Here is a 26,245-nt window from a genome sequence, read left to right as displayed (position 1 = left end):
GTCATTTTTTGCTAACCAAAGTCTATTCAAAAATTTATCAAATTAGAAATCATAAAAAAAGCTGATAAAATTTTGTTCAGATGGGAACCTTTTTGATTTAGTGATTTCTCTTAAAAAGGTACATTTCATTTTTTGAGAAGTTTACGAATTATAGATGAATACCACTGTTACAAACTTAGCGATATTCCGTAGCATTGGTAGTTCGTCCTTTTTCACTGATGCAGCAAGGAATATGCCAAGCAGTTTCAGTTTTAATAAAATACGCTTTTCGCAAACTTATCATTCTTTCTTCCGTGGATCGAATGTTAGGTATTTCAAAATTGCTTCTTCTTCGTTCAATAAGTTCCACGATGCTGTTATTCATATATCATCTAACGAGACACTTAATTATACCAATAAAGATATATCTGGAAATAAAAACTCAACCGAAACGACCTTTACTTTCAAAAAGAACTTCGTTGGAAATGCTGGTAAATTACTTCAAGACGCAGAATTTCTGGATCTTGCCGCAAAAACTGCAACCATTCACGTAACATTTACTGAATGCCTTCTAGCCAACTTTTATACTCTAAAAACTGCAGGAATCTCCGTGAAATCTGCTAACGACCAAGCTGTAACTTTTACAATGGAGAAAACCATTATTACAAAGTTTATCGCTAAATTCTCGAATGTGATGGAACTTGCCAACATTTTCGTCATTGCAAACACTACCACTTTTCAGAACAACCATTTATTTAGTGATGCATGTCTCGATGACGGAAAAACAGTTATGTTCTTTAATATACACAACGGAAAGAGTGTCAATCATACAATGTCTCAGAACAACATAACTAAATGCAAAGGTGGTCATATTGGAGTTGTTTATAATTTGGCTGACAATTTCCCCACATATAAATTCTGCGCATTCGCCAATAACTACCACCGCAATAAAATATGTTCTGAGTTAGTAATTCTAAATTCTTTATATGAGGACAATACAATATATTCCAAAGATGGATGCGAATACCATATTGAAAATTGCATTTTCGCAAATGCAACACAAGGAATGCATCTCGACGATGCTGATTTTTACTTATTTAACTTCGCTGGTTACAAAGTTAACTTCACTAATTGTTATTTCTTAAATTGTCCGAAAGTGTTTGCTTATTCAACGCCTTATACTGATCATGGTAATTTAAAGATTGTCTTCAATGACTCATACACCGATTCATATACTAAATTTGAACTCGCCAACCCAGATAGGATTACGGAAACCACATTTAAGGGTCTTCAATTAAGTTATAATGGAACAGTACCAGGTTATACAACTGCTGACATCCCAGTCATTGTATCTCTCAAGAAGTTCTATCCTAAGTTCACACAAACATATTCTCAAATTAGAGAACAACTCACTAACGATGAAGGTGAAAAGTACGTAGCTTCAAGCAAATCTCCAGGTTCACTTGCTATTATTGTCGGTGTCGCTGCCCTTTTCTACTTCATTTTCATCATCTACGCCAGAAAGGGCACAAAGCAAAAATTCTTCGTCCTCGGAAACTACGGTGCCGAAGGCAAAGGCTTTGCCGACCAGGAAAGATGCTGCGCCTCTTGCCTCGACGCATTACCTTGTCTCAAGAAGAAGAAAGAAGACGATGCTAGCTTGGATAACATCGTTTCTGATTACTCTTCTTACGACAATGTTGAAGCTGCTCCGAAATCTAAGGGAGCTACGAAATCCAAGGACGCTCCGAAATCTAAACCGCCACCACCTCCAAAGTCAAAGTCAAGCAACAAGAGATTCGAGTCTGCTTCTGATTACTCGTATTCCGGATACTCTGATTCTTACTCCAAGCCAAAGTCGAAATCAGGTCCGAAATCAAAGCCTCCGAAGTCGAAAGACGCTCCAAAGTCTAAGGATGCACCAAAGAGCGAAAAGAAGAAGAAATCAAGCTCTTCTTCATCATCATACTCTGGTTACTCTGACTACGATTGAAGAGAAAAAAATTACATTACTTTTTATATTATCATTTGAATTTTAAAGCGAATCATTATATAAATGAATTTATTTTTACTTTTTTCCCCTAAAATGGCAACGAAAACCCTAAGATAAAATGAAATATCCAAGGAAAATTTAAAATCCGTTAATTTGTCCATACAATTTTTAATCACATAGTATAAGCAAGTGGTTGTCTGTTAGTCAATCGTTCAACGAGTCTGGAAAATTATATTGATTAGCTCAAAGCATTTGAAAAGCGAATAATGAACCAGCATTTACGATACAGTAGTGTTTTAGCTTCATTTAGAGGGAAAACAGTTTCATAAATCTACGAAATAAAAAAAATAATTTGAAAAATTTTAAGCGAGGATTAATAAATTAGAACATTTGTTTTATTTATGGCAACAATGAGTGGTTGTAGAAGTATTTGATGGCATAAGCGCTGAGGCAGCAGAAGATCTGGAAGCAAAGAAGTTCCACGCAAAGTCTGGCTTCTGTCTTGGGGCCAAACAAAATAAGCCACCAGTTTACAACGTTAAGGTTTGTCTTAATTCCCTCAAGTTTTCCTGTTTGTGGGTTTCTCTTTGGAAGGCGATGTCTTGGGCATGGAATGATTCCGAAGAGCTGTGGAAGTGAGAGTACGAAGTTGATGATCTGTGGTAACATGAATAATAAAGTCATTTCGGAGAAATGGCCGAGAATTCCAGCGGCAGCGATTGTTGTGCCTGCTGTCAATGTAAATGTATCGCCAACGAAAACTCTGGATGGGTACCAGTTGAAGTGTAAAAGAGCATATGTCGATGTAATGAATGGAATTAAGATTGTTGCGGCAGCCTGAGCTTGCTTATCAACATTCCAGTAGTATAATGAATGGAATAATAAGAAGCAGGCAACAATAAATGACTGACCAGCTTCAAGTCCATTAATTCCAGCGTAAATGTTGATTGAATGGGTGCAGAAAACTGTGAGGAGGCAAATGAAGATCTGATAGAGGAATCCAATATCAATGCACTGGAATCTGAAGATCTTTCTTAATGGCAAAAGAAATCCTTTGAGGCAAATTGTTGTTGAACCATTGTAATCAAGTACCAATGGAAGAACTGTGAAGATTGGGATAACAATTTTGACTCTCCATGGGATATCAAGGACATCATCTGCAAAACCAAGTAATGTTGTAATAACAACAGACACTAATGCTGGATAAAGGTCCTTCTTCTCATTAGAAAATGCTGCGATAATAACTAAAGCGAAAAGGAAAGCAGAACTGGATTGTAAACCCATTGATTCTGGGATCTTCTTTGGATTCTCTTTATCATTCTCCTTGTTAATATCTATGCCTCCGAGATTGCGTCTAAGGTGTGCATTCATGCAGCGAGGAATTGCATATAAAGTTAAGAAGTATGACATAATCGAGAGGCCAATTGTTGAAAGAAGACGTGGATCTTTAAAGTGTGTGTACGAAACACCAAATATTGGAAATAGGAGAAGGCTCAGCAAGGAGTAAAAAACTCTTGTTGACATATTTGATTGTTAAAATTTTTGTCATCGGCTAAACAGCTATTTTTTGGAAATTTTAAAAATTGAAATAAATGCACTGTTATATGAATGTTGGTTTTATCTGTTTGTCACTTTTTGGATTGTAAATTTCAATATTTTCAAAACCTTATCGAACGGTGATGAATATAATTTAGCGGTTTATTGAATTCCATTGACGTACGTACGATATATGGATAAAGTTCTGTATTCTCAAACCTTTTGCAAAACTAATTTTCAAGAATTCGATTTCCTTTTCGGATTTAGATGAACTGAATAATAAAGAGTATTTGCAAGCAATTTTAAAAATGTATTCCCACATTGAAGTTCAGAATAATTTGTTGAGCAACAATTTGATTAGACAATAAATAATGTGTATTATGCATAATCATGTATTTATATACTTATTACAAACAATCTATAACAATAAACTAATATGGGGCGGAGTTCTTAATCTCCGAGAGAGGAATGAGTTTCCTTTTTGCAGGTGGTTGCGGAAGAGATGCACCTGATGAGTTAGATCTACCACATGAAACTATAAGTTTCCTTTGGAGAGTTTTCTTGATATTTTTATAAAACTCTTCATTTTCTTCGAAATCAGTACCATTAAAGATACTGCAAACTTCATTAACTGCATTGAAAGCATCACTTTGATTCACAAATCCATTCATGACATAAGATTTCGCTAATTGAAGGAGCATATTAAAAGCTTTGTCTGAAATCAATTTGAGCTTCTTCAATTCGTTCCTTTTTCTAATGTCATTGGATATAGTTCTCAATGCATCCGAGCATGGATCAGGGCTATCATGCTCTCTGTATGAAATTCGATGACCATTTTGCCATGTTGTCCCATAGTGCTGATTTCTGGTAGAAGTTCTTCTCTGCTGCTCTATAATCTCAAAATCATCATCACTATCGGAGTCTATAATGATTGGAGTTGGTGAAGGATTATCATCAATGAACATTGAGATATCATCGTAATCTGGCATCTGTTGCTTCTTAAACTCAACATCTATTTCTTTTCCAGAATAAAATGAGTTTTTGAAGAAGCGCACTTTTTTGATTTGAGATCTGCATAGTGGACACTCACTGCATTGCTGAATCCATTTCTCAATGCACGCTTTGCAGAATTTATGGTGGCAATCTGTTATTCCTACCTCCTGTGACATGTTTTCCAGACATATCACACATTGCTCCATGCAATTCTAAACGTAAAATTTTCAGGGCGAAGAATTCCTCATATGATTTGTAGTCAATTATTATATATTCTAGATAAATTTCACTTTTTGTCGATAAATATGGCATTTATTCACTGAGTTTTCAGAATATATAATTATTCGCTTTCCTTAACGAGGTCTTAACTGTATGATCAATTAAACAAAGTGGAAGTAATTTTGCTGGAACAAAATATTATAGAAATGGATTAAAGTTCATCATTTTCTATTACGAATTTATGGAAATAACGCTTAGACTCCCTTAAATAGATCGATATATGTGATTAAAAATCAATTTTTGCTAGAATGCATTTGGGTTCGTTGAAAATATATTACAAACAAGATATATTTTATTTCCTAAGATATTCTGCATTCATTCTTTTCTATTGTCGGTTGATACGTTAGCAAAAATCTTCTTTTGCGCTCGGTAATGAAGTGTGGATTATATTTCCTCATCTGCTCTAGAGCTTCTTCAGGGGAATATCCTTTATTAATCAATGCTATTGCTGCTAATGCAGGTGAAACACCACATCCTCTTCTGCATGCAACAGCAATGAAGTCATTATGACCTCTTTTTGGAGATGTAAATAAGCTCCAAAATAAATCAATAATCTTCTGAGAAGGAGCTGCACCATCTTCTGATTGGATGCTATGAACATTAATATGATTGGCTTCAAAGAAATCTAGTTCTGGATCGGGCTCTGAGGCAACAATTAAATCCTTTACATGCAATTGTTTAAAATAAGATAGATATTGCATGAAATAATCCCTTTGTGGTATTGCAGTAAGAATCATATTGATTCTTTTCTGAGTTAAGCATAGAGTTACCCCGCTTGGTATCCGATTAGAGAAACTCATATTATGATACGTCAAAAATTTTCAGGTTTGAATACTTCTCAAAAAAAAAATTCAATCGTTTTTAATTCAAAATGGATACAATGGGATTTTGAAATGAAACCAGTTGATGATCGGCTTAATCAAAGCTGTATTGAATTTGCTTGCCAAATAAAATATATTTATGCAGTAAGGGTTAGTAGATTTGGGTTTTCCAAAAATTTCGAAAATTTTTGATTATAAGTTTATTCTAAAAATACGAAAATATTAGTGTATTGTTAATTTTCATATTAATTTCGCTAAAATTGTAGAAATCTTCTACATTTGAGGTTGATCGAATGAAATTTTCAATTGACACAAATTATTTGGAATTATAATAGTGCAAAAACTATTAAATAACTAGATGTATGTTAATAATGCATGTAACGCTCAAAAAAAATGGTAATTATCAATACAAACAAAATATTTACTATAATAAACATCCGAAATTAAGTATTATTCTTTCTTCTTCACTCTTCTTGGTGTTTCCTTGGTGCCTTGGTGGTTATTACTTGAAACGATCATAGAAGATTTTCTTTTAACGTGTCCTGAGGCTGGAAGTGTATGTGGTGCTTTCTGAGTTGTTTTGTAGGCACTGGAGAGCTTTGGTGTTGATATCTTTTGCTTTGGTTTGTTCCAATCGAATTTGTAGTCATAAGTATATCCCAACCTCATGAAAAGGTCACGGAACATGTACTTATATGCGAAGTAATTAGGTGTCTCTGTAAAACGTAATGCTCTAACTTCTGTAATGTAATTCATGAATTCTATTGGAAGTCCTTTGCATAACTCGTTTAAATCGACGGATTCTTTCATATTTGCTATTTTTTCGTATTTTTCTTTATCTGTTTTTGCTTGGATGCCCATCCATGGAAGACTTCCTTTAAGAAAGTAAATCCAGACATAACCAAGCGATTCCATGTCATCTCTTCTAGATGATTCAATACCTCGTAGCTGGTTGATCGAAGCATATCGCGCTGTTCCGGTTAAACTCTTTCCTTGGGTATATGGAATATGTTCGTGCGAATTCATATCTCTGTATTGTTTGGCAAGGCCAAAATCAATGATAAATACTTGATTTTCCATTTTCCCTGTTCCCATCACAAAATTTTCTGGTTTTATGTCTTGATGAATAAAGTTTTTGTTGTGAATGTATTCGACGCATGATATCATCTGATCTATTATCATTAGAACTGTTTTGAGTGATAATTTGTTTTTGCACTTCTCAAAGAGGTCTTCAAGTGATTTGTTCATTAAATCCATAACCATAACTTTCTCTTTGCCTTCAACGCCAAAATACCTGATTTTTGGCATATTTACGCAACCGCTAAGGTACATATAAAGTTTGGACTCCATATCTAGTTGTGGATTTTCGGTATTTACTGCCTCAAACTTTACGGCAATTTGCTCATGAGTTTCGGTCTCCTCTCCTGAGAATATTTTACCAAAACTGCCCGCACCGATCTTTTTCAAGACTTTATATTTCCCATTAATAATCATATCCATTTAATATAAATTTTGATTTCAAAAGTACGAAATGTAAATATTTCAAAAATTCAGAGAGATTCGCCAATAAAAAAGTCAACTTTACTTAACCACTAAAATATATACATAAATCTAAAACAGTTTTATAAGGGCAATTCGTTTTTGCAAAATAAGGTATTTTGATGAAAACACGTTGCCATCATGTATTCTAAAAGATAACAAAGTTAATCAAAAGACCAAATTTATGGAATATTGATTAATTGCAAAAAAAATACTTTGAAAATTCTAATATTATTGAGTTTTTCCCCGGCAAACATAATTATATTAAGTGAGAAAATTAAATATTATAAAATTGATATTAATTTATTCTTGAAATAAGATACCCTCAATTTTTGACTTTTGCAACTTTTTCATGACCCCCTACCCAGGTATCTAAAATACCATTTATCGCCTGAAAAGCACCCTTAATTTATGCCAATTGACAAAATAAAGATATGTTTAGAATGCTGATATGATGGAGAATCATGCTGCATCATTATTGGCCAGCAATATATAATATTTAAGAAATCTACGAGATTATCTGATTTCATGAAACTCAATGTATACTAAGTTTCAGACTTTGAAATTTTAACATGTTGATATGGGTACATAGGGTTTATGATTCCAGTCATTTATTTAAAAAATTACAAAAATGAATTAATATGATGTGAGTAACAATGATAATAAACGCTTAATTACTAATATATTATTTTTTGGTAGGAATGAAATGTTTTGGTGACATTTATAGAAGTTAAGCTGAGAATCAAAAATGCAAAAATTATTTTAAATATTACAAGCATTATTTGATGTCATTGAGTTTAGAGTCGTGTAGATATATGAGTACAATATGTTATTGATGTATATATGCAATAATTGTGAAAATGAAATGTGAATCTCAAGATGAGTTGCATAATACTGCGTCATAATTTGAATTCAATATGTACATAACATTACTAAATGTATTTTAAGATAATACAAAAAATTAAGCTTGCAAAAAGATATCGAAATGTAATTTTCATTAGATTCAAAGATCTGCATAGATTTCGATTTTAACTATTGATGAATTTGTCAAACCTCTATAATAATAGAATGTAGAACTAATTAAATATAATTAAAATAAAAAAATACAAATTAAAGTGATATTATAAGAGATATATGTGATGTTACCAATATGACATGATATTGGAGAACTGAGAGAATTGTGATGTGAGACTAAATATGATTTTATTATGAATAGGAGAATAATTTTAGAAGAATTTCTTGAATTTAATATATCTGAATATGTAATTCGGCATATATTCTATATATATATTGGTATATTAACTAGAAATAAGAATAGGAAAGATTGTTAATGAATAATATGAGATTAAGCGAAAATATATTGTTCTAATAGATGAGTGTGGAGATTCAATATATGTGAAGAGGGATATGTGAGAGGAAATATGTAAATTTAATAAAATATGCGATGAGAGAAAAAATAACAATGATTTATATGAAATATATGAGTATTGAAAAAGCCTGATTAGTGATTTCATGTCTGTAAAAGGAATAGATATTCTATGAGAAAGATGAAACGAATTAAAGAAGTAGAAAAAAAATTTAATTAAGATTGAAAAAAAATTGGAGTTTATGCAAATTTAAATAAGAAATATATTGCTTTTGGCATGAATATGTCATTCTGGGAGATATTGCCTCTGCATGTATCCCAGAATGGAACAATCTTTTGCAATCAGAATGTGATTGCAAAACTTTGACCGACAAGAGTGTATTGTGCACTCTTGTCGGTTGCAGTGTCTCATTCTGGGAGACATTGCCTCTGCATGTATCCCAGAATGGAACAATCTTTTGCAATCAGAATGTGATTGCAAAACTTTGACCGACAAGAGTGTATTGTGCACTCTTGTCGGTTGCAGTGTCTCATTCTGGGAGACATTGCCTCTGCATGTATCCCAGAATGGAACAATCTTTTGCAATCAGAATGTGATTGCAAAACTTTGACCGACAAGAGTGTATTGTGCACTCTTGTCGGTTGCAGTGTCTCATTCTGGGAGACATTGCCTCTGCATGTATCCCAGAATGGAACAATCTTTTGCAATCAGAATGTGATTGCAAAACTTTGACCGACAAGAGTGTATTGTGCACTCTTGTCGGTCGCAGTGTCTCATTCTGGGAGACATTGCCTCTGCATGTATCCCAGAATGGAACAATCTTTTGCAATCAGAATGTGATTGCAAAACTTTGACCGACAAGAGTGTATTGTGCATCCACCTTTGTCAATTAACTATGTTTTATAGAGACATCCCCTCACACATATTTTTTCTAATATAATTTTACCTTTTTAATATTTATTTTTTATTTTTTGTGCTTTATATAACTTATGGTGTGTACCGAACTATCTTACAGACTCTACTGAGCTATTTCCACATATAAACATGTGACAATAACGCATACATACTCCCTTCGTATTCTGATCTCATGACATATTATCGCAAAAACTATATTTATACAACACACCTCATAAAGTCTCATTTTAGCCCTATCTAAGCGTTCAAAACCTATTTTCCCGCGTAATCTGATTCTTCAGGCTCCGCTGATTCGATTTCTGCTGTCAGATCGTGAAAATATGCATCACATAACAAGATAAACCCAAATTACTTAACTTAATATTTTCCTTAAAATTTCCTATTCCTCGCTATGGGAATATTAATTATATCTTCCGTTTCCCCTCACAAATATATTTAATTTTCTGAATAATACGTATAATAAAATGAATAACTCAAAAACTAAAATACAATATTAATATTGGGTAATGACTCGATATGATCAAAACTTTTGAATTCATACATTTTTTGAAAAATTTGGATTTTTCAAAAATGATTTTGTTTGAGCATGAACGTGAAGCGAAATTTTAAGGAAAATATTAAGTTAAGTAATTTGGGTTTATCTTGTTATGTGATGCATATTTTCACGATCTGACAGCAGAAATCGAATCAGCGGAGCCTGAAGAATCAGATTACGCTGGGAAAATAGGTTTTGAACGCTTAGATAGGGCTAAAATGAGACTTTATGAGGTGTGTTGTATAAATATAGTTTTTGCGATAATATGTCATGAGATCAGAATACGAAGGGAGTATGTATGCGTTATTGTCACATGTTTATATGTGGAAATAGCTCAGTAGAGTCTGTAAGATAGTTCGGTACACACCATAAGTTATATAAAGCACAAAAAATAAAAAATAAATATTAAAAAGGTAAAATTATATTAGAAAAAATATGTGTGAGGGGATGTCTCTATAAAACATAGTTAATTGACAAAGGTGGATGCACAATACACTCTTGTCGGTCAAAGTTTTGCAATCACATTCTGATTGCAAAAGATTGTTCCATTCTGGGATACATGCAGAGGCAATGTCTCCCAGAATGAGACACTGCGACCGACAAGAGTGCACAATACACTCTTGTCGGTCAAACTTCCGCGTTCAAGTTATGAATGCGGAACTTTCTATCATTATACGAGACCTCGAAAAGAACCTCACATCGACTCTCTCTTTCCGGCATCTTTACCGCATAGAAAGCTGCTCGTTCGCAACTTTGTGTGCAATCTAAGAGATGATTGCGGTAAAGATGCCGGGAAGATTGACGCTGCAGCAGAGAATCACTACGGCTCTCTTTTACCGGCATCTTTACCGCATAGAAAGCTGCTCGTTCGCAACTTTGTGTGCAATCTAAGAGATGATTGCGGTAAAGATGCCGGGAAGATTGATGCTGCAGCCCCAGGCCGCACTCAGATTTCATCCCGCTACACAATTGTTCATCCAACAACTGTCATAGAGGTTGAAATTTTCGACCAGAAGTGAAACATATCATTTTTAAGACTGCGGCGCGCAAGCAAGTTTGAACCTTTCAAGGGTGATCAGTCCTTTACTCATTTCAAGACCTCTTGTTGCCTGATAAAACGATACTTCCTTCCTTGTGGGCCATTGAAAACCGCCCAAACCGTCACAACTTGCTTCCTAAATTTTATTTGCGGAGTAATTATCATGCATATTTTATCGGATAATAATATCAAAGCTAAATTTCATATTATTTTTTAAAGATATGCATTTTCTGTCTAAATTTATTTTTTCTGTTTCCAATTCACGGAATAATATTCTTACAAGCATATACATAGCTAATATATATCATTTTAATAATAATAAAACCAAAATGATGTATTCTTCATATAGTTATTTAAAATTCGTTAACTAGAATTGTATTCAGAACGAGGTAAAGTTAGGAGATACATAAAAACCAATAACTTGATAAGTGATACCTTTTTTCCTGATATATCTATATGTGTTAATGTCAAACACGATTTGGAAAAATTAATTCTTTAAATCGGCTTAAGAATAAGACCAACATCAAAAGCATGGCTAATAAATTAATAAATCAATGTTTAATTACCGATTCATGCATTTTTTTCAAAATTTCAAATTTCAAATTTTTGTTTCTCCAAAATATTAATTGTTTCCACTAGATTAACAAATAAACAATAAATTGGATTAATGTAATGCCCAATCATTCATTTTAAATTTTAGATTTAAAACAATATTTTTCTCCATATTATTATAACATGAATCGCTATGATATAAGAAATATATTTTCAATATTGAAATTGAAAAATTCTAAAATTTTTGAAATTCAATTTGAGTGTGATGATCGATAACATATATTTTTTAATTAAAATATTGTGTCGCTATCATATAAATATACTATTTCTAAATTAAAAATAGAAAAAAAAGTACTATTTAATGATGAAATTGCAAATAATATCAATATATATATATTCATGCTGATATATTTTGGGAACAGATTGTCAATCACATAAATAGGATTGTGTTAGTTTGTCATGGATATAAAACAAATTTTCGAGCTAATTGAGCGAATTTAAATCACAAACACTTATATTTTCTATTACAAGGTATATTTGTAATATACAACCAGTAAATAGTTTTCTCTAACTTTTACCAGCTTAGATGATAGCAAATTAGATACGAATTTCATGACCCCTCACCAAATTCCATTCAAACATATACAAATAAAAGTACTAAGTGGGTATCATCTAACCCTAGAATTATAGCTCCTAGGACTCATCCTAGATGGTAGTTCTGGAAAAACACCTGTTTTTTGGAGTTGCAAAAGTTAAAAATTGAGGGTATTATTATCTTAAAGCTGTAAATGCAATGAAAGATCTGCAAAGTAATTAAAATATGAAGTGTTTTATCTTCTAAATTTTTTCTAAAACTTTAAAAATCAAAGAAATAACTAAGAAAGTTCTTTGAAAAATTAAAATTTTGAATTTTTTTTTGAAATTTCGAAATAGGCTTTTTCAAAGAATTTACATGAAATTAGATATTACTTATCATTTAATATCTTATTATGATATATTCTCAAAGTTTTTATCATATTTTAACCTTATTAAGTTTAATATGTGCTATATCTGTGAAGATAAAAGAAGTGATAAAGTTATCTAGAGTATTTTCATGATACAAACAAAATTAAGAACAAAATATCGAAATTAAACAATATCAATGATTCTTTTCTGCTTAAATAAGCTCACCAAGTATACAGATGTACTAAATTTGGAGCAAAATCATTAACCCAACAATAATTTGACAAAAATAACAAATTTTGAGGGGAATTCCATTTTGCATATTTAGAACTGCATAATTATTTCACTGCCACACTCACAAACCAACAAATTCAAGCCTACATTTTATTTTTTGTGAAGTTTGATTTGAATACTTTATCGAGCATAGGTATGAATATAATGTTAGCTATTTATTTCAAAAATAAAACCTAAAACTATCATCGATATTTTATCGAAATTGATAATTCATTTAATTTCCACTTTTTCATAAGTTTACAAATCATTGAATTGAGGGTTTATATTATTGAATAAGTAAACTTTTCAAAAATTTGTTAACATTACCAATAATTTGATTCTCAAAAAATGGATGGTGATAACATGGTATTAAATCAAGAAATAAGATCGCGCCCACTTGTCAGGCAAACATTCACACCAGAAGAGGACGCAAAACTTCATCTTCTTGTGATGAAATATGGTCAAAATTGGAAACAAATTTCTTCTGAAATGGCAAATCGGTCAGTGCGTCAATGCCGAGAACGATATCAAAATTACTTAGCTCCAGGTGTTTTAAATGGACCTTGGACACCTCAAGAAGATCAAATTTTGTATGAAAAATATCAAATTTTTGGACGTAAGTGGACTATTATTGCAAAGTTTTTCAAAAATAGATCTGGAGCTAATATCAAAAACAGATGGTCACACTTAGAAGACAATTTTAAGCGACAATCAATTCCTAAAGTTAACTCAGAGCCTTCACCTCCGAGCCCTACAATCCCTGCTCCTGATAGCCCAGTAGCAGAAAATCATCAACAAACTCTTTTACCCCCAATTAACGAATTATCTAATAAATCTACAGAAGGTGGAGGAATTCAGCTGCTAAACCTTAATCTTTTGTGGAATAATCGTCCACTAGATCCTTTACTGAATGAAGCTACGGCAGCCGATCAACGATCGAACAATTCAATGGATAAATTCAGAAACTTTAAGGGTTTTGCCGGAAAGATATGGTAATCATCATACCATATAAATTTAAGGCAAAATATTCTTGTTGCCGAAATAGAACTATCTTAACTTTTCGGTTCTTATTTTCGGAATTTCTATTACATTTTGTTTGTATTAATTAATCATGGATTTTAGATGAGAAGCTATCACATATACCATTTTAGCCCACATTGTTTAATTCATTTTAGTTCTTATGTAATCATAATTCAGATGTTCAACGGATAAGCTTTTAATTGAACACGCGATTTCCTAAATGATCAGACGATTCCACCGATCAATACGTACCAAAACTACTTTGAGATTAATTGTTGAAATCCAATTTTATTCTTTCCTTCCGAATTTTCTTATATATAAACGATGCTTCTATTCTTCGTACTATTAAGGATTTCTTTAATTTCGATTTTAATTCAAACTTTTTTTACTTTCATACATTATAATCTGAATACACTAATCAAGAACTACACCTTAATTTTTATAGTCTATATTGGTTTATTTTCCATCATCTTCTCATATTCAAGAGTAGAATTTTGATAATGCAATTTTCGACATTTCAATATGATCTTGAATTTTAATACCCATATGAAACTATCGTAGGGAGCAATTCTTTTAAGAATCTCTTTATTATAATTTTGAATTATTGAATTTATCTTTCATTTCTATGGGGCACTCCACGCCCCATAGAAATGAATTATATATAAGAAACATTAGTACACTATTGCAGTATAAAAACTTACTATATAGTAATAATCTGCCATAACTATAGATTAATGAATAAAAATTTATTCACAAACACACCCACACATACATCAAAAAATTTACTTTATCTTTTACAACAATGATAGAGAGATAATAACCAGATATATCAAGAAATTATTTTCTTGCAATTGATAATAAATATTCTCTTACTGCTCCTCCCGAATAATCAAGTGCTGTTCTTCCATCATTATTCTTTGCTTCTTTATTAGCTCCAACTGAAATAAGATATTTAACAATTTCGAGTTTACCATAACATGATGCCTTAATGAGTGGAGTAGATCCATCATTATTCTTTGCTTCTTTATTAGCTCCAACTGAAATAAGATATTTAACAATTTCGAGTTTACCATAACATGATGCCTTAATGAGTGGAGTAGATCCATCATTATCCTTTATTTCTTTATTAGCTCCAACTGAAATAAGAAATTGAACAACTTCAAGTTTACCATAACATGATGCCACAATGAGTGGTGTATATACTTTATTATTCATTGCTTCTTTATCAGCTCCAACTGAGATAAGAAATTGAACAACTTCAAGTTTACCATTAAATGATGCCCAGTAAAGAGCTGTACCACCATATTTGCTGTTGATTTCTTTGTCACAGCCACATTCAATGAGAGATTTAAGGATGCACACGAGAGGATCATGTAAACTTCAGAATTTAGAACCTTATTTTTAGGCATTATCTTGGCTACCTATTTAGGCTCGAAAAGCAAAAAATATCAAAAAATACAACTTGAGTCCATTATGACCCTTTCATGGAGGTAGTTTTTATCCGCTAGTATTTTCCCTTTGAATCTCTTTACAATTCGAAATCAAATTCAAAACTCAGTAGAAGAAAGGAAGAATCGACTTATTACGGTTGTAATACGAATAAATACATATATTTAATTATTTTTATTTACATAATAATTGTTTGAAGCTCATATTCCATCAAATTTTTAAATAAAAACATTAAAATGTTGAAAATGTTCATATATTTTAATAGGGTTTTGGCACTTTATTGAGGAATTACTACATACATAGTCGAACTGAACTTGATATTTTGAAATTTAAATTATTTATCAAAATTAAAATTTAACTTGAAATTTATAATTCTTTAGTCATATTTTGCATAATTCTAAGTAGATTTTGTAAAAAATCAAGAAAGAAAAATTTTAACGTGCTTTATTTTTTCTTTTTTATAATAATACATATTATTATATAATTAACATATTCATAATGTTTCACCCTTTCAAAAATATAATCCTCCTCCTCTCAAATAAACGTACATACGGGTGGCCTCTTTTTTCAAAAAATTAAAATTTGAAATTTTGGGCTCAAATATTAGAGATTTTTTCAACCTTCAACGATATATGTTGTCTATATCAGACCTCCTTTCTTTTTGATACTTAACATTGTTCCTAAATCTTAGCCGTTAAGGCTGTTCTGAAAATATTTTTTTTCGAAAAAATTCAAAAAAAATTCTTAAAATTCAAAAATTCCTTAATTCCTGAGGATTTTGGAAAAAAGTTTTTACATGAACATGTGTATATTATATGAAGTATATTGATAAGGTAAAAATCAAATTTTATTGCATATTCATCGAGAAAATAAACTAACGAATCCCTCAAAATTGAGAGGGTAATCCTCCTCCTCTCAAATAAACATACATACGGGTGCGCCCTTAATTTTAAAATATTGTTTCAATCAGCAAGCCTTACAAAAAATTTCTGTTCAAACGATGTGAAATTGTTTAACAAGCCTCAGATTTCCTTTTGAAGATGCATAATGAAGAACATTTGTACCACAATAATCAGGATTTTGTTTTTTCCAAAGTTCTTCTTCACATACTTTAAGCATCATTTTTTGATTTCCTTTTTCTGAAATTTCTTCAAAGAATTTGTAGATTTGATCAAAATTTTTGGAATTTTTAAGTTCGGAAATTTTCGAAAGAAATTCTTTTGGTAAATTGTTTCCTTCTTTCTCTTTGAGTTGAAAGCGAAGAGTTTGCATTTCTTTCTCAACGTTTTCTTTTTCTTTTTGGATCCGATTTAAATCTGCTTGAAGTTTTTCGATTTTATTTGTTGTACTGGATTGATCCTTTTGTAATTGATCTAAGAAACCAATAACTCCTTCGAATATTCGCATCTTCATGTACTTTTGAACTGATTTAAGTGTTGAAACGGCATCTTGTAAGTTGTTTACTGAAATATTTGCATTTCGAGTGCAGATATACAATTTGCGTGCTAAAATTTCTGAATGAGATTGAACAAGAAGAGAGTTGAAGTCATTAGGTGTTTAATTCGCGAATTTCATGATTGATTCGATATCTTCTACTTCGAACGTGCTAAAAAGATTATTCTCTTCAATGTAATCTTTGATATGTGAGCCAATATATTCATAGTTCAGAACAATTCCCTGATTCATTAAAATTTGTAAAGTTTTTTTTTTTTCTCATTCTCATGCCGAGCTTACGTTCTCGTTTATTCCTTCATGTCTTTATTTTGGAGTAATATCTGTCGTTAACAGAATCAATATAATCATATAGATGTAAAAATATGTTTATAATAGTTTCAAAATAAATCAAATATTTAGAACCATCTATATTTGTCTAAAGCTTCATGATAAACAGCGAGAACTTTATCATGGAAAGCCTGATCTTTGTTAGTGAAAATAAGACCATCCTGAGAACCAGCAACTCTTGCATTGCTTCTATAAGAAATTGCTGCTCCTGTTCCTGTTGTAGCGAATCCGCCAGCTTCACGAACAAGGAGTTCGAAAGGAGCAATGTCCCAAACATGTTCTTCATTAGCACCCCATGGAACTCTGATGTAAGCGCATGCTCCGCCTGATCCAATAACAAATCCTTTTGTCATGGAGACCATTGTTAATTCTTCATGAATATCTAAATGATCTTTCACGTATTGGTATAATTGTGTGATATTTCCGACTTTCTGCTTTGTGTAGATTAATCTAGCGCGTGGATTTTCTTGTTTTGTAAGTTTGACCCAATGGCCTTTGAGATCAAGTGCATAAGCACCAAAGCCTTCGGAAGCAACAAAAATTGCTGGTCCTTCAAGTTGTGTAAGTCCAGTTGCTTCGACTTCATGTCTTGGCCATGCAACTGCTGAACAAACAACATGGCGATTGACAAGTAAGGCCATAGCAATAGCGTAATTGCCGCCAGTAACGAATCCGTATGTTCCATCAATTGGATCAATAACCCAGCATCTCTCATCTTTATCAGAGATACTGTGAACAGCAACAGAACATGCTTTAACTGGATCTACATCTGCTGGTAAGAGTGATTTCACATGACGAAGGAATTCATCATCAATATTTTGGATTTCTTCTTCGCCGAGAACAGAATCGTTTGGAAAATGCTTCTTAAGTCCATGCATAACCATTGATTGGCATGCAAAATCGACGATAGAAACAACAGTTCCATCTTTCTTTGTTTCAATTTCTGATTTGTTTAATTTTTCTTGGCCTTCAAGTGAGATACCAATAACAGGCTTTAATATCTCAATTGCTGCGTTAATTTCAGTAGCCCATTTGCCGAATTCCATCTAAAAATAATGATTTTTGGAAAATTTTTGTAAAACCGTTCGTCTTTTTGACATCTGAGCTGAATCATAACTATACATGTTTATCAATTTTCCAAAAATTGAAGATTGTCCTCACAATTTCTTTTTCTGTCAATAATCGGTCAATATTATTTGAGCTTATTTTATTCTAAATCAAAGACCAACTATCATAACTAATGTTAGATTGATCAGAAAAACTCGCTCATATCTCCTAGATTTCAAAATAAAATGAGCGAGAAATTTTCATTATGTCACTTTTCAAGACGATAATAGTTCGTTAAAATGAACTTCAAGTCGAAGCCAGTTGATCTTGGAAACATTATTGGACTGAAAAAGAATGCTATCAAAGAAGCTGAACAGGATATCGAAAAACTTAAAGCGTATAATAAAAATTTGAACGAGCAAATCGCGAAATATGATGCAGATTCAATCGAAGTCATTGCCAAATATCGTAAAGAGATAGATGCTAAAACAGCAACCATGAACGAACTTATTAATAAAGCCCAAAAGCTCAGAGAAGAAACAAAAGCCAAAATTAAAGAATTATATGACGAAAATGATAAGGCAAAACAGAATGTTAGCAAAGAAAATGATAACATATTAGAGCAAATCGCAGAAACAGAAAAGAAAATGCAAGTAATTTTGGAATTTGAACAAAATAAACAAAAAATTCTTGACAGAATCCAATCTTACGATGACCAGATCGAACAATCAAAGAAGACAACTGCAGATGAAATCGAAAAGGATAAACAAGATAATATTGAAGCTGAAGCTCGTGTTCGCCAAGAAAACGAAATCAAATTAGAGAACGAAAAGAACAAATTCTACGCTCTACAAATTTCAACTGCAGATCAAGCAGTTCTTTTGCATATTCAAAGAAGAAATAATCTTGATTCAGATTTAAGGTCTTTGGAAGAGATGAGACAAAAATACCTTGGCAAAATTGATGATTGCGAAAAGAAGAATGCTAAACTCCGTGAAACAATTGAACAATTACATAGAGATCAATTAATCGAAGAAAGTGCTGACCAATCAAAGCAAATTGCAGCTCTCCAGAAGGAAATAGCCAATTCTCGTGCTCAATTAAAGGAAATGACGCTCAAAACAAAGCAAGAACATGAACAGGCAGATAATCAACGAAAAGCTGAAGCAGAAGACATGGATCTTCAACTTAGACAACAACAGGATCTTCTTGACCATAAGTTACAGCAGATTGCAGCTTTAAGAGAGCTAACTTTGACTGTTTTATCTTATAGATCTCAACTTGAAGCAGAATTCATCACAGTTTTGGGCGAAGTCATATACGAAGTTGCACAACGTGAGAATCCAGGCGTTCCTCTCATGCAAACACGTGCAACAAGGAAATTGATGTTGACAAGCTCAGGAAATACATCTGCCGCTTCAACAAGGGCCAAAGAACAAACAGGAAAGGAGATTTCTATCAGCCACACACTAGCTCAGTTCACAATGGAAGATAGAATTACAGTTTTGACTCGATTTATGGAAAGAGTTCAGAACAGCGTTGAAGGTAAGTTTGACACTACTTCAAGATCTGGTTTGTCTAATGATTCAATGAGCCAAGGTTCAAATAAGGCTTAATTTTTATGTTTTTGATTAATTTAACATATTCGGATTTCATTTGATATCTTATTTGTTTATTTAATAAAAATATTTGTTTTTTATTGCATTTCCGTTGCTTTTCATTATATTTTAGACCAAATTTTAATAAATTTTTCTTAAATAAAGCGTTTTTCTTATAGAAAGATAAGCATAAAATTCTTAAAAAACTTTGTCAGAGCTTGCTTTATGCATTTCATTCATGAAGAAAATGCATCGATCAAATTGAATCTAATTAATAGAGTTATATTAATTCACTCTTGGTAGAATTGAATATAATACATGTGTTGATCTGAAACCTATGAATAATTTTTAATAAATCGAATAAAAAAAATTTAATATCCAAAATTTTTCATAAAAAGCTTTGGCATTTTGAAGCAGAAACAAAAAATTCTTCATATAGTTAAAAAGCTAGTAATTAAGAAAGAAAGAGAGAGTTTATATATGTGTAAATTTCAAAACAACATCAGGGCTAACATCTGGTCTACGCATTATATATTGCACAGCATCCTGTAAAGACGGAAACTTAAATCCGTTGATTTCCTTAATCGGAATTGCTTTATTTGGTATCTTCATTTGAGATAAATCTCGATTGCACTGAACAAACTCAGAAGGAGGCCACATGGACTCGTAGTCTGACAAATCCAAGTCCTCAGCCTCTTCCGAGTAGTCCTTTGTAATCAGCGAGTGGTCGTTGTCATTTGTTGCGTCCATAAAGTGCGGATGGTAGAAAATGAGCCTTCCGTTCTGATACGGGCAGTTCTGAAGGTGGGCCGTAACAAGACGTGCGTAGAATGGATTGACCATTTGTACAACAGCGTATTTTTGCCTTGCGTTCTGAAAAACTTTAATTTTGTTGACAGGACCGTACTGAGAGATCAGATTATGAAGTCCATCAGCTATGTTGCGATAATCATCGAATCCGGTGATTTTTATCAATTGCGCATAAGGTTGATCGACAGGAACTGGTCGCCAGAAGTCAAATACCTCTGAAATCTGATCTGAGTGATCTGGAGTGAAGAAGGCGGATTCAGAGCTACTTGTATGGCGAAGTTGATCAAATTGAGCAATTGCGCCCGGATGTGTAAAATCAAAGCTTTTAGCGTTGTTAAACTGGATGATAATGTCTTGGTTATGTGAGTACTGTATTTTGATCTGAAAATTAGGAAGATAGCGGCTTGAATTTGATAAATTTGCTAAAGCAAGAGCAGCTTCTTTAACATCATGCATTTGGACAAGAGCAAACTTTCCGTTTTTCTCAAAACAGATGATTTTCTCAACAGTTCCATAGTTTGAGCACTCATCATAAATATCATAAATTCCGAGTGAAATCTGTAATTTTAATATCTGAAGACAAATAACTCTGGATGCATTCTGATGAGCGAGGGCATAATCTGGTAACTCTAACGTTGGAATTGGTGAAAATGAGATCGATGCATAGTTGCCAAATTGATTTGATTTAAAATCTGATATAAATTTAAGCGCGATGTTGTGTGATTCGAATTCTATAAGTGCATTTTTGCCAAACGTGTGACCAAAACGAACAGGATATTTGCTCTCTATAGAAGGAGCAAGTTCTGCCCAGCTTATGGGTTTATCCATGTCCGTGATCTTAACAACTTTCTGGACCGAAGGATTTAGGGGTGGACAGTCCCATGGTTTGATAATTTTCCCTCGCATTCGAAAATTTTCTTCTTCGATAAAAAAATTTGCTTGCGTTGAAACTTAAAATTTCCGATTAAAATGTGTGTGCTTAAGGTAATATTAATGACCACTTATGAGCTTAAAGTATTGAATGGGATTTACGGTTTTTGTAAGTTTTTTTGAGAGAAATTGTAAAAATATTCGTGCTTTTACGAAATTTTTTATTTCCATACAGAAACTGATTATTCCAAGTTAACAAACATTCAAGTCAAGCAAATTCCTTTATTACAAGTAAGTAAAGACAGGATTTTAAAAGAAATATCTTATTTCATCGAACAATTTTACATACTAAAGCATTTTTCAAACTTATGGAATGCACATCCTTTTAAGATTGCAGAAAACTAGAGCAACACATCCGTGATTTTTCATTTCCGACAAAAATTCTAATTGTCAATTCTCTATTATAAGCAATTGCATCTCATTTACTTGTATTACCTCAATATACAAAAGATGTAATACGATACTCTTTATGTTAATTCTCTTTTTCTTCAATATTTCCCTTGGCTAAAATAAAATTCCTTTTCTGACATGAGTATATCTAAGCAACAATAGATATATAATTCTATAATTGAGTAATTAACATAAATCTTGATGCTTATACATCGAATCCTTATTTTATTCTATAAAAGAAAAAAATCTAACAACTAAACATCATTTATCCTAATTATCTGAGTTGAATTAAATAAGAATGAGTAATGTAACTGTTTTTAGCCAGTGATAAGGTTTGAACACTCAAGCACAGTATTTTTGAATTTTTCATTTTCAATTATAGACCCAACCTGATAGAAAGGATTCATAAGAAGCTCAGTGTAAGCTTTGTGTACATGTTTAAAGAATTTTTTGATTGAATCAGATTTCTTTCTTGGATGAACGAGAAGAAAGACTGTTTTCCCTGCAGTGACATATGCACTAATATTGTTTGAATCTACAGTATCGATACATTCATGAAACGCAGTAGGGTCTGAAAAATCAAGTGCATCAAGAGAAGAATAAAGCATAAACTGATATTGATACATTTTATCTGCAGCTGATGGATCAATTGATGGCATCTCCAGTGAAAATAATAGATTGTTACTACCAATTACCGCAAACATAATCAAAAATTATTTTGAGAACTTTCTTTTTTTTATAAAATATAAAATCCTCAAATGTTTGCAATAGAAATGAATCATGTTTGAGGTTGACATACTCATTAAAAGAAAGAATAGCTTATATAACGATAGTATTTACAAACAATCTATATAATCTATATATAATAATTCTATATTAAAATGGATAAAATCTCTGATGGGATCTAACAGGAGAGAAAGGTGTAACAGAGAACCATTTCAAGGCTTCTGTCTTCAGCATAAAAGAAGTTTTATCTTCAAGGAAGAAAAATGATTCAGTTGGTCTCGTATTAAATATTGAAACAAGGTCCATTTCAGCATCAATATTAGGAAAACCACCTGAATATGCATTCACTGTTCTTCCTCCATCAAATGTGATTGGTTCTTTGCTATGCACTTGTTTAATATTACGAAGTCTTATGTTAGTTGATGTGACTCTTCTCGTGCACAAACTAGAAATGCGTCCGACTTCTTCGACTCTGCACTTCAAAAATTCCAAATTTGAATCATTGACTTCTTCAAGGAAACATTGTATCAAACCAGGAATAATTACAATGAAACCAAGCCACAAAGCTTTATATATAGCTTTGTAGTATGATAAAGCAATGATTAAAGGTGTTGGAGTTGGAACTCTTTCAAGAATTTCAATAAGTTTTTCGAATTCAACGAAATCAAATATTTTTTCACTCAAAATTTTTTGAATTTTGTTTGTTAACATCGAAATTCCATCTTCTGTTCTTCCTCCAATTATATACAATAGAGCTTTTATATCACTCTTGTTATGCTGTGCTTGTAACAAGTAATATTCCTGATTTTGCAAGCCATGTTTTGCATAAAAGTTTTGATCAAGTTGCTCACTTTTCAACATCAACATCAAAATTTTCTTGACTTTTAATGAAGCCAAGTCAAAAGCTTCATCAATAATTCCTTGAGAAATCATTCTTGTACAGTGAAAGAGCCAGAATCCATCTTCATTATAATTGAATTTTTTGGCAATCTCAACAGCCCAAAGACTTTCTCCGGAATAAGACAATAACCAACACGCGGAAATATAATCTCCAAAAGCAAGATAAAGAGCAGCAGCAAAGAAAATTTTTCCTTTCTTCTTGTAGTCTTTGATCTTGTTTGTGATGATCTCATATCCATCAAAGATCTGCGAGATATCGTTGTAATCACTGTAAAATGGAATTTTTTCAGTGACGCTTTCTTTGAAAACAGAAATTGATTCTGGCTTTTGGATCTTTTTATTTTGCAATGCAGAAAGAACTAAGAAAGCTCCATCGAAATCTTTCATATTTGCTAAATCATCAATAGCAGAATTTGCTTCTCCAGCAATTATATTATAAATGAAAGAATTCTTTTCATCAATTTTTGCTCGACTTTCCATCAATGATTTCCAAAAATTATATGAAACATAAGGAGCTGCAGCAAGAACTTTATCGAATTCACCACAAACAAACATAAGTTCGCAGTACTTCTTATGGTTTCCCATCTTAAGATAAAGTTCTGCTGCAGAGATAACTTTGCTTTTTGAGTTCTTTGCTCGTTCCAAAACTTTCATATCCAATGGAATATTTTTCAACAAATTTTCTGCTTTTGTTTTCATTATAATACTTATGTCATTCAAATGAACAATATCTTTGTCATTAAATGTTGTTTTGATTCCATCTTTGAGCACTCTATGAACAAGCTTTTCCATGTTTTCGGAGCCTTCTTTTATTGAAATTTTTTGACAAATTAATTTTTTGTCAGAATTTGACAAAACATTTTTCATCAATTCAGGAAAACAATCTTCTATTGACCAAAGACCAACTGTTGTATTTTTAGACATTGTGGCAACTAAAAATGGATGATCTTGGTGCATAACAATACAAAAAACGGATGAAATATGCGCACAAATATTCGAAATTTGAAACATTGTTTTTGCATTCCAAATTCGAATGAAACCATCTCTTCCAGCACTTATCAAAACATCTTGCAATGAAGGTGACCAAGCCAATGAATAACAATGACCTTTATGCGCTTGGAATTTCTTAAATGTTCTCATTTCTACATCGCAAATTGCTATTTCTCCATCTTCATTTGCAGCAGCAATTATTTTAGGATCAAACAATGACCATTGTATATCTCTTAATGGACTTTTTCCTATATTAATAACAGTGTATCTCGCTCCTGTGAATCTAATATATAAATTACCATCTTTGCAAGCAATTCCGAATAAAGTTGAAAAAGGAGACCATTGGATTCTTTGCAAAGGTTGTTTTGCTTCTATTGGAGTATCTATTTTACGTTTCTCTATATCGTATATTATACATGACGCGTCTGATGAAATAGAAGCAATTAAATTTGGCTCAGTTTTACACCAAGAAACAGATAAAACTGTTCCATTATGGAGTTTCTCTTTGATCAACAATTGTCTTGTTTCTGTTGAATAAACAGAGATATATCCATTGTCATGTCCTGTAACAATGTAGCCACCTCCTGGAGAGTATTCAACACAATAGACACGTTTAAAGTCATCGCATTTCAAGACCATTGTGTCATTTAATTTCATCGTAGGAATCGACCAAAAACAATGTCTTCCATCAACAGAAACTGTTGATAATATGTTACCGTTATGTGGCATGAATTTTCCTGATAAAATACTATCCGTATGGCCAGCACTTATAATTGTGGTTTCAACTTCACTGGTGAAATTATAAACGGAAACAGAACCATTCAAATAATAAATTCGAATTGATTTCTCGTCACAGCCGATTAGACTTGAAACTTTGGTTCCAGCCAATGATATTGTCTTAAATATTTCACCACTGGCAATTGACCACATGTATAAGACAGGCATTTCAGGATCTGATGTAATTATCGTCGTTGGAGAGTCATGGAACCAATATCCTGCACTGCATTTAACATTTTTGTTTAAACTTTCACTTACTTTAGTAATTGAATCTTCTTCTACGTTTAAAATAATCCATTTCATCTCTCTCGTAATTATTAAAACAATATGTTCGTTTAAGGGACTAAAAACCATACTTTTGACTGGTACTTTGCTATCGTAGAATTTAATTTCCATTGTTTCTATGTTTAATAAAAATAATGAATCTTGATTTGTAGAAATTAGTAAATAATTGTCTGAGAATGGACAAACTGTGAATATTTTGCATATAAAGTCATATCCTAGTGATATTTCTGATGATTCTTGAAAGTTTATGTCAACTTCGTAAATTTTTCCAATAATATTAGTGGTAAAGTATAGTTTATCGCACATATTTGTAAATTCCATATGTAATATTGATCTCCCAATGAATACACGAGATCCTTGAAGTAGTAAATGTGTTTTAAAATTATAAAAATTTAAAATGTAGTCACTTGTTAAGTATGCTATTATTGGTTCATTACTTTTTGGAATGCAGACATATAAGAATACCTTCCCACTACTGTTAATCGCATCTAAAATTTCAAATGTCGGTATTTGATAAATAAAGATAATATATTTTGATAATGCTGCACAATAATAATCCGAGGAAGATAAGGAGCTACTTGGCCGGCTTGAACCTCCTACAGCTGATGCAACTAGCTTCAAATTTCCTCGAATCATTGAAAATTCAAAACGTTCACTTTCCAAACACAAATTGTAAAGATTTTATATTCCATGCTAAAGAAGGATTACCACAAGAAATAATGTGATAGTCATAAATAATTCGAATTTTTCCAAAATTTGCAAGAGACTTGAACAACAT

The 26,245-nt window shown here is 32.1% G+C and overlaps 12 protein-coding genes across 12 annotated transcripts, besides 1 other annotated feature; 3 read left to right on the top strand and 9 right to left on the bottom strand.

Moving 5' to 3' along the window:
* Nucleotides 1-129: 129 nt before the first annotated feature.
* TVAGG3_0539960 (uncharacterized protein) lies at nt 130-2,025 on the top strand (the record flags this gene model as incomplete). The annotated part of the gene is made up of 1 exon (XM_001320381.1): nt 155-1,972. The coding sequence occupies one exon, from the start codon at nt 155-157 to the stop codon at nt 1,970-1,972; it is 1,818 nt and encodes a 605-aa protein (XP_001320416.1).
* Nucleotides 2,026-2,354: 329 nt separating this feature from the next.
* Nucleotides 2,355-3,498, bottom strand: TVAGG3_0539950 (glycosyl transferase; the record flags this gene model as incomplete). The annotated part of the gene is made up of 1 exon (XM_001320382.1): nt 2,372-3,496. The coding sequence occupies one exon, from the start codon at nt 3,494-3,496 to the stop codon at nt 2,372-2,374; it is 1,125 nt and encodes a 374-aa protein (XP_001320417.1).
* Nucleotides 3,499-3,939: 441 nt separating this feature from the next.
* TVAGG3_0539930 (zinc finger, RING/FYVE/PHD-type domain-containing protein) lies at nt 3,940-4,677 on the bottom strand (the record flags this gene model as incomplete). Its single annotated transcript, XM_001320383.1, has 1 exon — nt 3,940-4,677. The coding sequence occupies one exon, from the start codon at nt 4,675-4,677 to the stop codon at nt 3,940-3,942; it is 738 nt and encodes a 245-aa protein (XP_001320418.1).
* Nucleotides 4,678-4,940: 263 nt separating this feature from the next.
* Nucleotides 4,941-5,541, bottom strand: TVAGG3_0539940 (protein tyrosine phosphatase protein; the record flags this gene model as incomplete). Its single annotated transcript, XM_001320384.2, has 1 exon — nt 5,080-5,517. One exon carries the CDS (start codon nt 5,515-5,517, stop codon nt 5,080-5,082), a length of 438 nt encoding a protein of 145 aa, XP_001320419.1.
* Nucleotides 5,542-5,700: 159 nt separating this feature from the next.
* TVAGG3_0539920 (STKc CK1 domain-containing protein) lies at nt 5,701-7,101 on the bottom strand (the record flags this gene model as incomplete). The annotated part of the gene is made up of 1 exon (XM_001320385.1): nt 6,052-7,101. The coding sequence occupies one exon, from the start codon at nt 7,099-7,101 to the stop codon at nt 6,052-6,054; it is 1,050 nt and encodes a 349-aa protein (XP_001320420.1).
* A 6,004-nt stretch (nt 7,102-13,105) lies between these two features.
* TVAGG3_0539910 (RNA polymerase II transcription regulator recruiting protein) lies at nt 13,106-14,304 on the top strand (the record flags this gene model as incomplete). Its single annotated transcript, XM_001320386.1, has 1 exon — nt 13,112-13,759. The coding sequence occupies one exon, from the start codon at nt 13,112-13,114 to the stop codon at nt 13,757-13,759; it is 648 nt and encodes a 215-aa protein (XP_001320421.1).
* An 831-nt stretch (nt 14,305-15,135) lies between these two features.
* Nucleotides 15,136-16,175: a mobile genetic element.
* A 50-nt stretch (nt 16,176-16,225) lies between these two features.
* On the bottom strand, nt 16,226-16,645 carry TVAGG3_0539890 (protein ubiquitination; the record flags this gene model as incomplete). Its single annotated transcript, XM_001320388.2, has 1 exon — nt 16,226-16,645. One exon carries the CDS (start codon nt 16,643-16,645, stop codon nt 16,226-16,228), a length of 420 nt encoding a protein of 139 aa, XP_001320423.1.
* Nucleotides 16,646-17,075: 430 nt separating this feature from the next.
* TVAGG3_0539880 (3'(2'),5'-bisphosphate nucleotidase protein) lies at nt 17,076-18,060 on the bottom strand (the record flags this gene model as incomplete). The annotated part of the gene is made up of 1 exon (XM_001320389.2): nt 17,083-18,060. One exon carries the CDS (start codon nt 18,058-18,060, stop codon nt 17,083-17,085), a length of 978 nt encoding a protein of 325 aa, XP_001320424.1.
* Nucleotides 18,061-18,360: 300 nt separating this feature from the next.
* Nucleotides 18,361-19,764, top strand: TVAGG3_0539870 (coiled-coil domain-containing 166 family; the record flags this gene model as incomplete). The annotated part of the gene is made up of 1 exon (XM_001320390.1): nt 18,361-19,677. The coding sequence occupies one exon, from the start codon at nt 18,361-18,363 to the stop codon at nt 19,675-19,677; it is 1,317 nt and encodes a 438-aa protein (XP_001320425.1).
* A 217-nt stretch (nt 19,765-19,981) lies between these two features.
* On the bottom strand, nt 19,982-21,380 carry TVAGG3_0539860 (uncharacterized protein; the record flags this gene model as incomplete). Its single annotated transcript, XM_001320391.1, has 1 exon — nt 20,134-21,375. One exon carries the CDS (start codon nt 21,373-21,375, stop codon nt 20,134-20,136), a length of 1,242 nt encoding a protein of 413 aa, XP_001320426.1.
* Nucleotides 21,381-22,106: 726 nt separating this feature from the next.
* On the bottom strand, nt 22,107-22,493 carry TVAGG3_0539850 (ER to Golgi vesicle-mediated transport; the record flags this gene model as incomplete). Its single annotated transcript, XM_001320392.1, has 1 exon — nt 22,107-22,493. The coding sequence occupies one exon, from the start codon at nt 22,491-22,493 to the stop codon at nt 22,107-22,109; it is 387 nt and encodes a 128-aa protein (XP_001320427.1).
* Nucleotides 22,494-22,665: 172 nt separating this feature from the next.
* TVAGG3_0539840 (WD repeat-containing protein 17 family) lies at nt 22,666-25,578 on the bottom strand (the record flags this gene model as incomplete). The annotated part of the gene is made up of 1 exon (XM_001320393.1): nt 22,666-25,578. The coding sequence occupies one exon, from the start codon at nt 25,576-25,578 to the stop codon at nt 22,666-22,668; it is 2,913 nt and encodes a 970-aa protein (XP_001320428.1).
* Between the last annotated feature and the right edge of the window lie 667 nt (nt 25,579-26,245).

This window comes from Trichomonas vaginalis, chromosome II, assembly GCF_026262505.1.
Source record: "Trichomonas vaginalis G3 chromosome II, whole genome shotgun sequence".
Taxonomy (NCBI): domain Eukaryota; phylum Parabasalia; order Trichomonadida; family Trichomonadidae; genus Trichomonas; species Trichomonas vaginalis.
The sequence above is the reverse complement of the archived record's forward strand: the minus strand, read 5'-3'. Positions and strand labels throughout refer to the sequence as shown.